Raw genomic sequence first — 18,674 nt, 5'->3', positions numbered from 1 at the left:
ACCTGATGAATCGAGTGGCACGTCTACTTGCAAGATATTTTACGTTCTACGACTTCACTGTCGGTCTGATGTTGTTGTCACTCACTGCCCTGAGGTGCCGCGTGTGTGCAATGCATCATGGATAACGTAGTGTGAAGCCGGAGATAGTGGATGGCTCTATGATTTGGCTCCATACTACGTTACCCATGATGCAGCAGAGCAGAGTAGGCGTAACCCAGCGTTCCCTAGCTACAGGCAGCAGACAGCGCGCACACCACAGCCGGCGCACACTCACAGCAACATGGCCAGTGAAAGTTCAAGTAGCGGCACGGAAAACACAGATGAGACAGATTCTCCTCATGGTTATTTACAGCAATTTTACACAATTTCACACAGACTCAGACGGTAAAAACCTTACCTTTCTGTGTAAGCTCTGTCCACCTTCTCTGAAAAAAACAAGTAAGAACATCGACAACGTCGTTCTCAAATTTGAAACGACACATTGAGTTGAAGCATCTGTCCAGTTTCAAAGCATATACTGTATGCAAGTCCTCGAGGATCAGAAGGGAAAGGGCAAGAAGATCCCCTGCCAAAATCCCAAAATCCAAGTCACACTGCCTGCAGCCTTCAAGAGTACCACTGTCTCCCAGCAGCAGGTAGATAAACTGATTATTGACTACACTGTGGAAGATTTACAACCACTAAGCAAAGTTGAGAAACCCTCGTTCATCAGACTAGTTTATTAGAAGTTACTGTTAGTTGAAACTGAAAGCATTTGTTTGAAGTCACGTGTAACGTTTTGGTGCAGTGGTTGAGTCAGTGAAGAAATCAAAATATTTTGTCCTTTTTCCATATATAGTATGTACAATAACTTCCATTTTGTGTGATAGAATATAATATCTATAATGTAAGTAGTTTTGAGCTAGAATGTAGCATATGATTTTAGTCTTTATTTTCATATCCCGCCTAAAAGTAAAATGAACTGAACTTTGAACTAGTTCAGAATTAAAACTGTGAACTATGAACGTGACCAGTTCACTTTTAACATGTTTGAACTGAACTTGAACTAGTTCAAAAAAAGTGTGAACTTGCATAACACTGCAGATAATGTTCTCTGGAAATATTCCTGAGCCCATTTTGTGATTTCCAATACAGAAGCATGCCTGTATGTGATGCAGTGCCGTCTAAGGGCCCAAAGATCACGGGCACCCAGTATGGTTTTCCGGCCTTGACCCTTACACACAGAGATTCTTCCAGATCCTCTGAATCTTTTGATGATATTATGCACTGTAGATAATGATATGTTCAAACTCTTTGCAATTTTACACTGTCGAACTCCTTTCTGATATTGCTCCACTATTTGTCGGCGCAGAATTAGGGGGATTGGTGATCCTCTTCCCATCTTTACTTCTGAGAGCCGCTGCTACTCCAAGATGCTCTTTTTATACCCAGTCATGTTAATGACCTATTGCCAATTGACCTAATGAGTTGCAATTTGGTCCTCCAGCTGTTCCTTTTTTGTACCTTTAACTTTTCCAGCCTCTTATTGCCCCTGTCCCAACTTTTTTGAGATGTGTTGCTGTCATGAAATTTCAAATGAGCCAATATTTGGCATGAGATTTCAAAATGTCTCCCTTTCGACATTTGATATGTTGTCTAGGTTCTATTGTGAATATAATATCAGTTTTTGAGATTTGTAAATTATTGCATTCCATTTTTATTTACAATTTGTACTTTGTCCCAACTTTTTTGGAATCGAGGTTGTAATATTGGATCATTTTCCTCAATAAATAAATGACAAAGTATAATATTTTTATCTTGTTTGTTTAACTGGGTTCTCTTTATCTACTTTTAGTACTTGTGTGAAAATCTGATGATGTTTTAGGTCATATTTATGCAGAAATATAGAAAATTCTAAAGGGTTCACAAACTTTCAAGCACCACTGTAAATGCCTTGAATATTAATACAGCCAGTAGCCAACAATATGGTGTTAAAGCAGCCCTTCGTTGTTAAGAATTGTTCAAGGCATTATAAATATACTCAAAAACTAAGCATGTCATGAGTTTACGTACTTAAATAATGTTGGTGACTCATCTCATTATCTCTAGCCGCTTTATCCTGTTCTACAGGGTCGCAGGCAAGCTGGAGCCTATCCCAGCTGATTACGGGCAAAAGGCGGGGTACATCCTGGACAAGTCGCCAGGTCATCACAGGGCTGACACATAGACACAGACAACCATTCACACTCACGGTCAATTTAGAGTCACCAGTTAACCTAACCTGCATGTCTTTGGACTGTGGGGGAAACCGGAGCACCCGGAGGAAACCCACACGGACACGAGGAGAACATGCAAACTCCACACAGAAAGGCCCTCGTCGGCCACGGGGCTCAAACCCGGACTTTCTTGCTGTGAGGTGACAGCGCTAACCACTACACCACCGTGCCGCACATGTTGGTGACTTATTAGCAAAAAATAAAACAATACTTTAGCCATGTGGCTACTTTAGTACAGTAGTTCACTTTCTGTACTTGCATGCAATCAAAAATTGCACCAAAGTCTCAACTGCATGACTTCCCTTCATCAATATTAATACACCATGATTCATTATTCAGATTGCTGACTGCAGGGAGTTTGGTTGATGTAGATCTGTGAAGTTCATTTTCAACTCTTCTTGGTTCAAATGTGCTTTTCAGTCAGACACTGAGTTCTGGGACAAGATGCAGGCTGAATGGGAAGAACTGGCTCGCAGAAACTGGCTTACAGAGAATGAGCAAGCCCAGATTCCCTCTACTGTGTCTCCTCTTGAAAAGGTTTACTACATTGAGCCAAGCCTTAAGGCTCATGTATTTATCTTTTTAAAAAGTGATTTAAAATTCATCTCAGTATATCAGGTTATAATGCCTTGAGCATTTTCCATTGCAGGGATATTACTTCCACACAGACAATCCATATAAAGACTGGCCAAATGCGTTTGAGGAGGGACTGAGGAAGGCCAGAGAGGGAGAGCTGCCAAATGCTGTTCTTCTCCTGGAGGCAGCCATCTTGCAGGATCCTCAAGACTCAGAGGTAACTAGACATATGGGTCAAATGAGCTGAAGCTGTTTTACCAAACTATTCCTTCAGTACCATCAAAATAACAGCATGCACCTTGATAGCTGTGCTGCTCTTTCACCAGACACTGGTTTGACCTTTTGTGAGCTTAGAAAACTGAAGAAGGCAGTGTATGCTTACCTTGACAAAACAGCCAAACTGGTCTTTACTTTTGCAGGAACAGTCAATAGAAAAAAGTAGCAGATCTTTCCTCATTCTAAATTAAAATGTCAGTCTATTTCGTGTCGTTTAATATTCTTTCTTCGAACCAAGGAGGATTATCCCCCTTGTGCTGCTGGAATACTTTTAGACTAATTAGTAACTGATGCTCATGCACTGTATATGCCCCAGAGGTATTGGCTCTATAAAGGGGACCATAAGCCAACACTGCAGTATAATTAGTATAACAGTGCCGTCATGGCAATAACAATATCATAACTGCATTAAAAGATCCAAATTAAGTGTTTTGAGAAACAGTAATATGCTATTCTTTATAAAACATCATAAATATTGAGATGACCTCAGTAGAGATGCGCCACATATCTAAACGTAAAGGTGCAGTATGTAGGATTTAGGGGGCTCTATTAGGAGAAATTGAATAGAGTATCCTCGATTATGTTTTCATTAGTGTATAATCAGCTGTAGCTCGAATCATTGTGTTTGCATAAGCTTAGAATGAGCCTTTCATATCTAGTGAGCGGGTCCTCTTCCACAGAGCCTGCCATGTTACACCGCCATGTTTCTACAGTAGCCCAGAAGGGACAAACCTAGACACTGAATCTAGAGAGCGCATTTCACGTTTCGCATTTTTACAAGCAACGGCTTGAATCCAGCACCAGAAGAAAGATGAAGAAAAATGAAAGGAAGACGAAGATGAAAAAAGAAGAGGTAAATGTCAGTGGAGTTGTATTCTTGCTTATGTAATTGTTTTGGTGGTTCCAAAAAAATATATATTATGATGCTTACAGTTTAAGGCTGTATGAAGTAGTTTTATTCCTGCACATGTAGTGTATACATAAAGCCCAGGCAAACCACCTAGCCTACCAACCACTCTTAGTTTTCAGAAGAAAAAGGTAAAAAGATTCAAATTGTTTATGACACTAGCATTATTTTATATCACAAATGTATCAGAAACCCACCTAAAAGGATTGAAATGTTGATTAATCTAATAGTCGTTAAAATAAACCAAAAAATATTGGCCACACATGCTCTTCCACTGGGATGAAACTGCTGGTGTAAAATATTGCTCTGCAAATAGATATTATTGCACCTGATAGCCACCATAGGTTCGTCGAACACACTTGGAAAGACGGGTGAGGGAGAGGAAATTCATTTGGGTGCAGTCTGCAACCTCACAACTAAATCCTACATAGTGCACCTTTAAAGGGTAACTTCATCCACAGCTCTGAGCCTAACTCCACGCATGGCATAATTAAAAAAAAAAAAAGTTGGCAAAGGGCTGAAGAGGAGGATAGGGTGAGCAGGTGAGGATGGGGATGGGTGAGGGGCATGGATGTGTGAGATAGGAGTTGCTCAGTGAGTCTCGATCAGCATATATTTGAAAACGAGAGCAATTTCACAGATTTTCACTCAAGGGCGGGGGCTGTGGGAGGTGGGGATTTACACACACATTTCATGACACAGAGATGATTTTAAAAAGTAGATGGCATTTTCAATCCATAAAATGCTCATCTCATCTCATCTCATTATCTCTAGCCGCTTTATCCTTCTACAGGGTCGCAGGCAAGCTGGAGCCTATCCCAGCTGACTACGGGCGAAAGGCGGGGTACACCCTGGACAAGTCGCCAGGTCATCACAGGGCTGACACATAGACACAGACAACCATTCACATTCACACCTACGGTCAATTTAGAGTCACCAGTTAACCTAACCTGCATGTCTTTGGACTGTGGGGGAAACCGGAGCACCCGGAGGAAACCCACGCGGACACGGGGAGAACATGCAAACTCCACACAGAAAGGCCCTCGCCGGCCCCGGGGCTCGAACCCAGGACCTTCTTGCTGTGAGGCGACAGCGCTAACCACTACACCACCGTGCCGCCCTGAATGAGATTCAAATTTTTCTTAATAAGTTTTTTATTTTTCAAGATATTTACATGGAAATTGGTAGGCACATAGATGACTGTATACTGAATACAAAGTTTGAAAAATTACTAAAAAACAATTATGCAAATTAGTGTTTAATTAGTATTGATTATGCTAATTCGGTAAAACCGTTAAATCGGAGCACTCAATAAAAAAGTAATAAAATATTATTTCTAATACCCTCTTTGTGCTCTGTAGGCCTTTGTATTTCTCAAAAGTAGGGCCTACTAGTGTGTATATTAAAGAATATAAATGAGGTTCAATATAATATAACCTCATGTGAAGTTAACTTTCAAGGCTAACCTCGAAAAAACTGTGTGAGCCACATCCAGTAAATAATTCCATTTAATTGAATTGAAATTGACACTCGCATTTCTAACTTCCGGGTTTTTTAAAATCTCATTCCGACCACTAAGATCTCAATATTTTTCATCAAAACAACTACAGTTATATTCTAAAAGAGTTATTCATTTACATGAATCAGTTTGATTTGAAAAAATAAGTAGGCAAAGCTATGAAAACTCACTTCAAAAGTCTCCCATGAAGCATAACATCAAAACTAGCAGATGAAAAATTTTGCTGAATACTTCTTCAGAAACAGTGAGAGCGAGAGAACATCCCTATAAAAGTTATCTGATTGATATTCATGAGCAATCCAGTCAGAAACCAGTCAGAAGAGAGAGCCTGACCACTTTCCTGTGACTCAAAAAGCACTGGCAGATTCCTGACGTTACGTGACCAGAGTTTTTTTTTTACTCTGTTGTACCAACTTCAACCTGCTGTTACTCCCAAAATACTGAACAGATCTTAGCGAGATAAATTTCTTTCGAAAGCAGAAATTATGAGCTTTTTAATGACAGTATTCACCATAGAAAAATATTCAAGAGTTAAGCAATGATAGATTTGGAAACTTAGATGAGCGTCTGCATGCACAATTTTCACAGCACAGCCAGCAAGCGTCTGATACACCTACCACAAAAAATCTTCAAGACAGAGATGTTTGTGTGTTGTAGATTCTCAGTAACATTGCAAGCTTTGTTTTGGTTTTGTGAAATTAAAATGAGCCAAAACGAGAGGGTGGTGATGGGACAACTGATTATAACTGCTATAATGTAAGTGCTATAACAAACTAACTTGTTTCACAGACGTTCCACAACAATGAGTGTATCTGTAAATGGATAACAAAAAATGTAGACAAACAATGTGTCATTCTTTAATCAATAAAAATGACTAGTGTTGGCATATTGTCATGGTATAATAGGAAGAAAACACTTTGGGGAATACTTTTAGAGGTAAATAATTTTAAGAAAATCTGCTTCCTCATACCAATAACCATCATTGGTTATTGTCCTGTGATGTTTTGTTCTTTATGTAATGCCCACCACAGGGATCATTCATACCCAAAGAAAATCCCTGTACTTGATAAATATTGTAATTGTAAGCTTAAAGTGATTCTGACTTTGCTTCACTGAGCAACAGCAGCAAAGCATGGGCAACGTGAGATGGAAGTTTATTCTACAAACCTCTTAGACAAGAATCAAGATTCTTCAGCTTTGGTAGAAATTGCCTGTTTCCCCTGAGTTGTGCTGTGGTCTTCAACAATACACTCCCCTCACTGGAGTCACGGTGATAACCCTGCTGTTCAGCCTTCCATCTCCATTGTATTTTTTCAGGCTTGGCAAGTCCTGGGGACCACACAGGCAGAGAATGAGAATGAGCAGGCAGCAATTGTCTCCCTCCAGAGGTAAGGAGGTGCCAACACACAACTCCCCAGGGTTTGGGTCGTATTGTTTTTTTCCTGGTTGGATTCACTTTTAAAAAGGTGGTGTATAGTGTTCACAAAGAACATTTGAAAGAAAGGTTTGAAAGAAAAAAATATATACTATGAAACTTGCTCTTAACAGATTTGAAGCAGTTGAACAGCTGGTGTTAAGAAAACATTTAGCGTGCATATCTATGTGAAAATTGCACACACAAAACAAGAATGTAGCTATAAAACAATTTGTGTAATTACCGATGTGGAAAAGAATGTATTTCTCTGCTGTCTCCTCTTCTGCTTTCAGTGCAGAAACATAATAAATTGTTGATCCTATTAAAATTGCATTTTATACACAGCAAGACGTTTGGGATTTTACATTTATTGCAGATAGATAATCTTACACAGGTTCCTCTGAGGAACCAGCAGTGAAAACACATCTGATTATGTTAATCACTAGTTACACTCTCAAAGCATGATATTCTCCTTGTACCATCACTACTGTATAAATTAAAACAAATACTATATTCTGGAGCATAGTGCAAGATTGTGTAACATTCTAATTAAATTAAATTTCCTGGGAGGGTCTTAGGGTTTTTTAGGCTTTTTTTTTCTCAGTCATGTTGCATTTTCCAGACCACTTTGTGGAAAATGTTGTAAAGAAAGCAAACGAGACTGCATGTGATGCACTGTGAAAAAAATATGTTGTTTTACAGGTATTTTTAACTATAAAGTTCAACTATAAAGTTTTTTAATGCGCTGTTAACATCAAAAATTCACTTCCAACACATTTAGCTAAATTAGCTCTCCAGCTTCTTTGACTCTCCAGTAACTGTCCACTAATTTTCTTTTACAATAAGTTCACATATTAACTAACATTTCACAGAATTATCTAGCTTAACTAGCCATGGGAAGCCATGGCCTAATGGTTGGAGAAGCAGCTTTGGGACCAAAAGGTCACTGGTTTGATTCCCCGGACCAGCAGGAATGGCTGAAGTGCCCTTGAGCAAGGCACCTAACCCCAGGCTGCGATGGGTATGTTGTATGTCACTCTTCATGAGAGCATTTGCTTAATTTAATATAACGAGTTGGTGAGGTACTGTTTTTCCTTGAATTACTGTTAGCTAGCTCATTTCGTTAAAAAAAAGGGCTGTGACCCTGGTCCCTGCTACTTCACTCCAAACTAAAAATAGTTTTAGTCTGAGATAATTACAGACATGTAGTCTGTGAATGAGTTGGCTCTTTTAGAAGGCTAGTTTATATAAATTCATCAGTGGTGTGTATTCATAAAACTCGAGTGCTATTAATCACATTCTTGAAATTAATGCATTTCATTCACACCTGAAATGTTTGGTAGGATTTAGAGCCAGTTCTAATTAAAATAGTAAAGTGTGCGTGCGTGACTCATTCATTCAGAGTGCGCTAGGTAATCATAACTGTGCTGATATTCAGCAGAACAGCAGATTGTACCGTAAGTGTGATCTTGCTTTTGTACAACAGGTCTGTGAACAGGTTTCTTCTTATAGCTAGCTCTCTTAAGACCCATATTTGTTGATGTGTGACATGGTGTTATAAAGAGTTATGCAGTTCTCATGAGAGGTCTCCAGGACATGCCATCAGAGTTACATTTGTTCTATAACTGGTGAACCGGGCATGGACTCAGAATGAAAGACAAGTTATTCTCCCTATTACTATTCTCCCTATTTAGTCAATGTGCCATCAAAATGATTTTGAAGCTGATATTTTCAGGTAAAATTCCTACATAATGCTGCTTTAAAGGCATACTGCCAAAAGCAGCCTGTAGGGTTTTCATACCACACGAAAACGACATGAGATAAAAGAACCAAGGTGTAGTTTCAATTTTAAAAATCTGTTAAAACATCTGTTTTCCCTGCCAATAACAATAATGATGTGAGTTCAAGTCTTGTCATTCATAATTAAGTGGCACAGTATTGATTGAGTGGCACACCGGCCGAAGCAGTGACATGGGCCCGACCTCTTGTGGGTTCACCACCCACAGAGGTACCCGTAGGGGGCCGGTGCAGTGTGGATTGGGTGGCAGTCAAAGGCAGGGGCCTCGACGACCTGATCCCCGAACACAGCGGCTAGTTGTTAGGACATGGAATGTCACTTCGCTGGGAGGGAAAGAGCCTGAGCTTGTGCGGGAGGTTGAGAGGTACCGGCTAGAGATAGTCGGGCTCACCTCCATGCACAGCTTGGGCTCCAGAACATAGCTCCTCGAGAGGGGCTGGACTCTCCACTTCTCTGAAGTCGCCCATGGTGAGCGGCGGCGGGCTGGTGTGGGCTTGCTTACAGCTCCCCAGCTCAGCTGCTATGTGTTGGAGTTTACCCCAGTGAATGAGAGGGTCGCCTCTCTGCGCCTTCGGATCGGGGAGAGGGCTCTTCCTGTTGTTTGTGCCTACGGGCCGAATAGCAGTATAGAGTATCCGGCCTTCTTGAAGTCCCTGGGAGAGGTACTGAGAGGTGCTCAGACTGGGGACTCCATTGTTCTACTGGGGGACTTCAACGCTCACATGGGCGACGACAGTGACACCTGGAGGGGAGTGATTGGGAGGAATGGCCTCCCCGATCTGAACCCGAGTGGCGTTTTGTTATTGGACTTCTGTGCTAGTCACGGTTTGTCCATAACGAACACCATGTTCGAGCATAGGGGTGTCCATAAGTGCATGTGGCACCAGCACACCTTAGGTCGGAGGTCAATGATCAACTTTGTTGTCGTTTCATCAGACCTCCAGCCCTATGTCTTGGACACTCGGGTGAAGAGAGGGGCTGAGCTGTCAACTGATCACCACCTGGTGGTGAGTTGGATCCGCTGGCAGAGGAGGAAGCTGGACAGACCTGGCAGGCCCAAACGTATGGTGAGGGTCTGCTGGGAACGTCTGGCCAAGCACTCTGTTGGGGAGGTCTTTAACTCCCACCTCCGGGAGAGCTTCTCCCAGCTTCCGAGGGAGGCGGGGGACATTGAGTCTGAGTGGACCATGTTCTCTGCCTCCATTGTCGATGCGGCTGTTCGGAGCTGTGGCCGCAAGGTCTCCAGTGCCTGTCGTGGTGGCAATCCCCAAACCCGGTGGTGGACACCAGAAGTAAGGGATGCCATCAAGCTGAAGGAGGAGTCCTGTCGGGCCATGTTGGCCTCCTGAGGCAGCTGATGGGTATCGGCAGGCCAGACATGCCGCAGCTCGGGCAGTTGCGGAGGCAAAAACTTGGAACTGGGAGGAGTTCGGTGAGGCCATGGAGGAGGACTATCAGTCTGCCTCGAAGAAATTCTGGCAAACAGTCCATCGCCTCAGGAGGGGGAAACAGTACTCTGCCAACACTGTTTACAGTGCGGGTGGGGAGCTGTTGACCTCGACTGGGGACATTGTCGGGCGGTGGAAGGAATACTTCGAGGATCTCCTCAATCCCACCGTCACGGCTTCCATTGAGGAAGCAGAGGCTGATGACTCAGGGGTGGACTCGTCCATTACCCAAGCTGAAGTCACTGAGGTGGTTAGCAAGCTCCTCGGTGGCAAGGCACCGGGGGTGGATTTGATCCGCCCTGAGTATCTCAAGTCTCTGGATGTTGTGGGGCTGTCTTGGCTGACACGCCTCTGCAACATCGCGTGGCGGTTGGGGACAGTGCCTCTGGAGTGGTAGATTGGGGTGGTGGTCCCTCTTTTTAAGAAAGGGGACCGGAGAGTGTGCTCCAATTATAGGGAAATCACACTTCTCAGCCGCCCAGGGAAGGTTTACTCCAGGGTACTGGAGAGGAGAATTCGGCCAATAGTCAAACCTCGGATCCAGGAGGAGCAATGCGGTTTTCGTCCTGGTCGCAGAACACTGGGCCAGCTCTATACCCTTCATAGGGTGCTCGAGGGTTCATGGGAGTTTGCCCAACCAGTCCACATGTGCTTCGTGGATCTGGAGAAGGCATTCGGCCGTGTCCCTCATGGTATTCTGTGGGGGGTATTTCGGGAGTATGGGGTAGAGGTCTGCGCGGGTCGGATTTTTCAGTCCCGCTCCCGCCCGCATTGTGCAGTCCTGCCCGCGCCCGCAAAGAATTATGATTTTCAGTCCCGCTCCCGCCTGCGCCCACAAAAAAATTATGATTTTCAGTCCCGCTCCCGCCTGCCATATTTTGTCCCGCTCCCACCCGCAAATCCCACATGATGCAGACGTTCGCGTTATTTCTCAGGAAAGTTCTTGTCTTGACACAGCGTGATGGTGCCCCGCCCCCTACTTTGAGTGGATTTGAGCATAAATATCTATAGCTCACGTTCACGTTTGTTATTATTTACCTTGTTTCTGAATTCAGCATGTAGTGTCTCTAATAATAATAATTAGTGCTGTCAAGCAATTAAAATATTTAATCGCGAATCACACATTTTTATCACATGAGAAACCATTGTAATTCTCTGATCAGCATAAAAAAAGTGAATGGGCTTGCTTTGTACCAATGGTGTTTTTTTTTTTTTATTGCAAAGCAGAGCTAGTAAGAGAAGTGAATTGATTTACTGCTTGAGTTAGTCTACAACTCTAATCAGAGAGACAGGTTACACAGTGACGGTAGGCTTGACTCAATGCTATCCCAGAAATCCTTCCTGTAATATGCAAATTTGGCTGTCCAATCAGAGGCGGCCAAATTTACATATTACAGGAAGGATTTCTGGGATAGCATTGAGTCAAGCCTAGCGTCACTGTGTAACCTGTCTCTCTGATTAGAGTTGTAGACTAACGCAAGCAGTAAATCACTTCACTCATGGTTCTCTTGCTAGCTGGGTGTGAACTGCGAGTCATTAGAGTGATCAAAGGATTTCCCATTAGGGTGATCAATGGCAAATTTAAGATGCTATTCCTCTGGCAATCTGACTCTCTCTGTAAATTTAGGCATCTTAAAATGTTTTTATTAATGCCAAATAAAATATCCAGCACAAATTATATATGATAGACATAAATTAATAATTTTATAAATTTTATTTCAAACATGTTTTTAGTTAGCGGGACTGCAGCTTATCACCGCTCCCACTCGCGCCGCATATGTGCACTCCCGCTCCCGCCCGCGTGCGCATATGTGCACTTCCGGTCCCGCCCGCGCCCGCAATGAGCTTTCAAAATTTGTCCCACGCCGCACTGCTTTGCGGTGGGTCCCACGAGTCCCGCGGGACTCCCGCGGGAGTGCAGGGCTCTAGTATGGGGTTCGGGGCTCTTTGCTAAGGGCTGTCCGGTCCCTGTACGAATGGAGCAGGAGTCTGGTTCGCATTGCCGGCAGTAAGTCAGACCTGTTCTCAGTGCATGTTGGACTCCAGCAGGGCTGCCCTTTGTCACCGGTTCTGTTCATAATTTTTATGGACAGAATTTCTAGGTGCAGCCAGGGGCTGGAAGGAATCCTGTTTGGGAACCACAGGATTTCATCTCTGCTTTTTGCAGATGATGTTGTCCTGTTGGCTTCTTCAAACCAGGACCTTCAGCATGCACTGGAGTGGTTTGCAGTCGAGTGTGAAGCGGCTGGGATGAGAATCAGCACCTCCAAGTCCGAGGCCATGGTTCTCGACCGGAAAAGGGTGACTTGCCCTCTCCAGGTTGGTGGAGAAGTCCTGCCTCAAGTGGAGGAGTTTAAGTATCTCGGGATCTTGTTCACGAGTGAGGGAAGGATAGAGCGTGAGATCAACAGGCGGATTGGTGCGGCCTCCGCAGTGATGCGGTCACTTTACCGGTCCGTCGTGGTGAAGAAGGAGCTGAGCCAAAAGGCGAAGCTCTCGATTTATGGGTCGATCTACGTTCTGACTCTCACCTATGGTCATGAGCTTTGGGTAATGACCGAAAGAACAAGATCACGGATACAAGCGGCCGAAATGAGTTTCCTTCGCAGGGTGGCTAGGTGGTCCCTTAGAGATAGGATGAGAAGCACAGTCACTCGGGAGGAGCTCGGAGTAGAGCCGCTGCTCCTCCACATCGAGAGGAATCAGCTGAGGTGGCTTGGGCATCTCTTCCGGATGCCTCCTGGACGCCTCCCTGGGGAGGTGTTCCAGGCATGTCCCCCCGGGAGGAGGCCCCGGGGAAGACCCAGGACACGCTGGAGGGACTATGTCTCTCGGCTGGCCTGGGAACGTCTCAGTGTTCTTCCTGAGGAGCTGGCCGAGGTGTCTGGGGAAAGGGAAGTTTGGGCTTCCATGCTCAGACTGCTGCCTCCACGACCCGGCCCCGGATAAGCAGAAGAAGATGAGACGAGACGAGCATTGATTTTTCATTTTTCAGTAATCAACAGTAATGTAAATGAAATTAAAACTCTGGTCGTTTTTAAACTGTGAGGAAAAATGCAATGTCGGTGTGAATGTAAGCCTTTCCCAGTATTTACTATTTATAGTAATATATAGTAAAAAATAAAAAAATAAAAAGCTTTGATTTAAATGTAGAGTTAATTACTGTAATTCTCTAGTAGTTGTAGTTTGCTGCCAGTATTTTGTATAATTTCTTTATTATAATTATTTATAATAAGGAAGTTCTTGAATTTAACTCTAAAGCACTTTTTGTACAACTTGAAGTCTTCCTGATGAAGTACACATGAGATGGTACAGGTAGTCACCTGTAAATTAAAAAGGAAACATCTGCTACTCGTTATGCTGCTTGTGAGCTAATTAGTGTCCATCAAAGCTGCAGTCCATTTGATTCAGTCCTGAAGAGTGTGTGTGTGTGTGTCTTTGATATGTGCGTACACGTGCAGGTGTCTGGAGCTCCACCCCAACAACCTCCAGGCCCTCATGGCACTGGCAGTGAGCCTAACCAACACGGGCATGAAGCAGGAAGCATGTGAGGCACTACTGGGTTGGCTGAGACATAACCCGAAATATAAACATCTGAAGAACCGCAATAACCTGCAGGGTTCACCAAGCTCACGCCACCTCTCCTACTCTGCGCCCATGGCATGGTGAGGATATAATAATATCATGTTTGCCAAACATATTTTTCTGATTTTAAACTTTGCTCTGAATTTAAAAGAAGTTAACCAGTAAGTTTGCCACCACATTCAGTACATTCTTAGTTCAAAGTCTGGCCACACTAGATGTCCCAAAATACATTTTAACACGTCTTATTTACTTGTACGTTTTATTTAAAAGTAAATCTAGCAGGCAGGTTTCATGTAAAATGTAGGAGAAGCAGTGAAGTGCTTGGTCTGTTTAGGAAATTCATGAGCTCCCACATGAAGCTGGTTGGAAGTGTGCACAAAGTTTGATCAGGAACACTGCAAAGAATTAACATATAAAATAATTGAGTTGTTTAACACTTTGATCACTAGAATGCTGATGTCTTCATTATTCTCTTAAATTAGTAGAAAATAAAAATGAAGAAACCTTTCAGTGAGAAGGCGAAAGTTTGACTGGTAGTGTAGGTGAGAGTAAGGGCTTTTTCACCATTTCATTTGTTTTTATTTCATTTCTATGGTTAAAAAAATGTGTATTTGAACTGAAATAAATGTGTGGGTTTTTTTTTTTTTGTCAATACGAAACTAAAAATTTTTTTTATTTCATTATTCACACTCTGGCCTCCGACCAAAGGTATCACGAGAACCCCTGAAGGGAGTTGTCTGCTTACATAAATATTGTTTTTATTGTTGAATTCAGACAAAGTTTATATATTTGGTATGGGCTGATGGGCTCGTTCAATAGAATGTTCATTGATGCCTCACTTCAGTAAACAAAATAACACACACACTTTGTTTCGGCTCCAAAATGCTTTGAATGGTACTGTAATAATGGCGAGAATTATTTATTTTGTGCCGTGTAGGTCAGTGGTTTCAGCCTCTGATCAGTATCTGTTATCATATCTCTTTCTCGCAATTATTTCAGCTCTCTGCTCCCTGAAGTGAAGGAGCTGTTCTTGGAAGCAGCCCAACAGAACCCAGAAACAATTGATCCGGACCTGCAGACGGGCCTGGGTGTGCTTTACAACCTTAGCTTGGAGTTTAACAAGGCTGTAGAGGCCTTCAATGCTGCACTGTCTGTCCGGCCAGAGGTACTCATTCTGCTGACACACTGCCGTTACATGCCACACAGCCACAGTACTTGTTAAAAGTTTATACACCCCTACTCATTCATAGGTTTTTCTGTATTTTGACTATTTTCTACATTGTAGAACAATACTGAATACATCAAAACTATGAAATAACATCTGGAACATGTATGGAACGATGTGGTAAACAAAAGTGTTAAAAAACAAAATGTTTCATATTTTAGATTCTTCAAAATAGCCAGCATTTACCTTGATGACACTTTAAGATAATGCCAGTAGTGTCTAAAGTGTATATCACAGGTAAATTCAGGAGCAAGATCAATGTAATTCTCCTATTTTATATTAAATTTGGTCAAATATCTGTAACATTTTGCATTTTGTGCAATTTTTTTACCTTGCGCAATACCAGAAAAATTCAGTTGAAATCAAGTCATTTGAGGCGAATTCGTCTGCCCCTGAAAAAAACTTGGCATTTGGATTTCCCGGCGAACATTGATTTTCGTGACGTCGCATGCGGGACGCCTCCTTCTGAATCCTACGTCAGCGCTGGTTTGTTTATGAGAAAACGACCTGGTAGTTTTTTGCAAATTTCTTCAATGTTATTACGCAATTATTAAAATGGTTAACAGATGTATTGTAGGAGGGTGTAGCAACACCAATCATGATGGGATTACTACTCATCATTTTCCAAAAGACCAGACAATGAGAGAGAAATGGGAGCGCTTCGTGCGAGGCATCCGGAAGCCGAGGACCAAATCAGAGCCGAGAAAAAGACCAAGAAAAATTGGCAATTCACAAGTCGACTGTTGCCAGGGTAAGAAATAAGAGAGACTATACTCTAAATTAGGTGTTCCTGTGTTTGTGTGGTACACGGATAATGTTATTTATTGACACACACAAAAGTAAACAACACGAAAGCGCTGGGCGATAATACACTTACTTCACATGTATCCCTTGATACATGTGAAGTAAGTGTATTATCGCCCAGCGCTTTCGTGTTGTTTACTTTTGTGTGTCAGGGCTTGAGATCTTGGGACCTGTCAAACACATTACAACCCTGCTTAGCCAATTCCATGTGTGTAGCTTATGAAATCTTTCTCCTACAGTAGCCAATGAAGAATGAAGAAATATATACAGTGCCTTGAAAAAGTATTCATACCCCTTGAACTTTTTCACATTTTTCCACCTTACAACCACGAACTTAAAAGTTTTTTATTGAGATTTTATGTGATAGACCAACACAGAGTAGCACATAATTGTGAAGTGAAACGAAAATGATAAATGGTCTTCAAAATTTTAAACAAATAAAAATCTGAAAAATGTGGTGTGCATTAGTATTCAGCCCCCCTGCGTCAATACTTTGTAGAGCCACCTTTTGCTGCAATTACAGCTGCAAGTCTTTTGTGGTATGTCTCTACCAGCTTTGCACATCTAGACACTGAAATTTTTGCCCATTCTTCTTTGCAAAATAGCTCAAGCTCAGCCAGATTGGATGGAGAGCGTCTGTGAACAGCAATTTTCAAGTCTTTCCACAGATACTCAATGGGATTTAGGTCTGGACTTTGACTGGGCCATTCTAACACATGAATATTCTTTGATCTAAACCGTTCCATTGTAGCTCTGGCTGTATGTTTAGGGTCATTGTCTTGCTGGAAGGTGAATCTCCTTCCCAGGCCAAGTTTACATTAGACCGTATCAGCGGATCATCAGATTAACGTTTTTAAAACGATTAGTGTGCACACAGCAACGCCAATACACGATTCGCATGCACATAGCAACGCCAATACACGGATACGCTCGGCTCCGCAGGCATCCTGCGCTCCAAATCACTCCGTCCTGAACAGCGAGTGCCCTCTGGAGGGTGCGCACTCCGGCCATGCGCAGCTCACAGAGCGCGCGAGTGAAGTTCACAAGCAGTTATTCAGGACTGAGCCGCTGTGTGTGTGATCCCAGCGCATATCACTTACCACTTGCAAGTGGAAGGATGGCAAGCCTAAAGACAATCATAACTACACAATGGGCAGTATTTGCATCAGTATTTGCAGTATTTTCATACTTTTATACTCTTTAATGAAAGGTGATACAAGGCGGAAGTCCGCGCCGTTTTTCAGCAGTCGCGTCACATGACCAACGCCAGCGAATCAGGAAGGTGGATGTCACAGTGACGTTGTCCAATGACGACGCCAGCTAGAGCTCAGCACAGCGTATCCGCGTATCTCAATGTTTACACAGCACCGGAGCTGACACGATCTGGATTGAATACGTGGACGCTGGCGGATTCCCGTTTCCCGGCGTTTCCAGGCGGTTTAATGTAAACGGACAGTGCATCCGCGAAGAAAACGAGACAGATACGGTCTAATGTAAACTTGGCCCCAGTCTCAAGTCTTTTGCAGCCTCCAACAGGTTTTCTTCCAGGATTGCCCTGTATTTAGCTCCATCCATCTTCCCATCAACTCTGACCAGCTTCCCTGTCCCTGCTGAAGAAAAGCATCCCCATAGCATGATGCTGCCACCACCATGTTTCACAGTGGGGATGGTGTATGCAGGGTGATGAGCAGTGTTAGTTTTCCACCACACATAGTGCTTTGCATTTAGGCCAAAAAGTTAAACTTTGGTCTCATCTGACCAAAGCACCTTCTTCCACATGTTTGCTGTGTCCCCTACATGGCTTCTGGCAAACTGCAAACGGGACTTCTTATGCCTGTCTTTCAACAATGGCTTTCTTCTTGCCACTCTTCCAAAAAGGCCAGATTTGTGGAGTGTACGACTTATAGTTGTCCTGTGCACAGATTCTCCCACCTGAGCTGTGGATTTCTGCAGCTCCTCCAGAGTGATCATGGGCCTCTTGGCTGCTTCTCTGACCAGTGCTCTCCTTGATCGCTCTGTCAGTTTAGGTGGACGGCCATGTCTTGGTAGGTTTGCAGTTGTGCTGTACTTTTTCCATTTTCAAATGATGGATTGAACAGTGCTTCTTGAGATGTTCAGAGCTTGGGATTTTTTTTATAACCTAAGTCTGCTTTAAACGTCTCCAGAACTTTATCCCTAACCTGTCTGGTGAATTCTTTGGTCTTCATGATGCTATTTGTTCTTCAGTGTTCTCTAACAAACCACTGAGGCCTTCACAGAACAAGTGTATTTATGCTGAGAGTAAATTACACACAGTAGGACTCTATTAACTAATTAGATGACTTCTGAAGGCAATTGATTGCACTGGATTGTATTTAGAGGTATCAGAGTACAGGGGGCTGAATACTAATGCACACCCCATTTTTTAGATTTTTATTTGTTTAAAATTTTGAAGACCATTTATCATTTTCGTTTCACTTCACAATTATGTGCTACTCTGTGTTGGTCTATCACATAAAATCTCAATAAAAAACTTTTAAGTTCGTGGTTGTAAGGTGGAAAAATGTGAAAAAGTTCAAGGGGTATGAATACTTTTTCAAGGCACTGTAAATACATAATAGTAATTAGAAAAACTATGATTTATGTAACAATAGATAGATGAGCATTGATACATCAATCCATGGATTTAGAAGCTCAGGCAACAATTCCATATTTCAATGCAAAATCGCTAGCTGTTAAACTTGTTCTACACAGACTGTGCACTGAATCCATGTGAGCTCTCGCAGCCTGCTGGCGGATCCACACGTGACGTCACGAATCTGGCTCCAGACTCCCTTGGGATTTTTCCAGACGCATTTTGTGATTTTATTTTTTTCTGCTGTAGACAG

At 42.8% G+C, this 18,674-nt stretch overlaps 1 protein-coding gene across 2 annotated transcripts in view; it reads left to right on the top strand.

Annotated features, from left to right (window-relative positions):
* pex5la (peroxisomal biogenesis factor 5-like a) overlaps window positions 1-18,674 on the top strand; it is a 197,590-nt gene that overhangs the window by 165,035 nt on the left and 13,881 nt on the right. For both annotated transcript variants that reach the window (XM_060918341.1, XM_060918340.1), the window contains exons 9-13: window positions 2,676-2,792; window positions 2,905-3,048; window positions 6,851-6,921; window positions 13,655-13,858; window positions 14,778-14,943. In XM_060918341.1, the coding sequence (XP_060774324.1) occupies window positions 2,676-2,792; window positions 2,905-3,048; window positions 6,851-6,921; window positions 13,655-13,858; window positions 14,778-14,943 (702 nt within the window). The remainder of the gene's footprint in view (window positions 1-2,675; window positions 2,793-2,904; window positions 3,049-6,850; window positions 6,922-13,654; window positions 13,859-14,777; window positions 14,944-18,674) is intronic.

The sequence above is a fragment of the Neoarius graeffei genome, chromosome 4, assembly GCF_027579695.1.
Source record: "Neoarius graeffei isolate fNeoGra1 chromosome 4, fNeoGra1.pri, whole genome shotgun sequence".
Classification (NCBI taxonomy): Eukaryota; Metazoa; Chordata; class Actinopteri; order Siluriformes; family Ariidae; genus Neoarius; species Neoarius graeffei.
The sequence above is the reverse complement of the archived record's forward strand: the minus strand, read 5'-3'. Positions and strand labels throughout refer to the sequence as shown.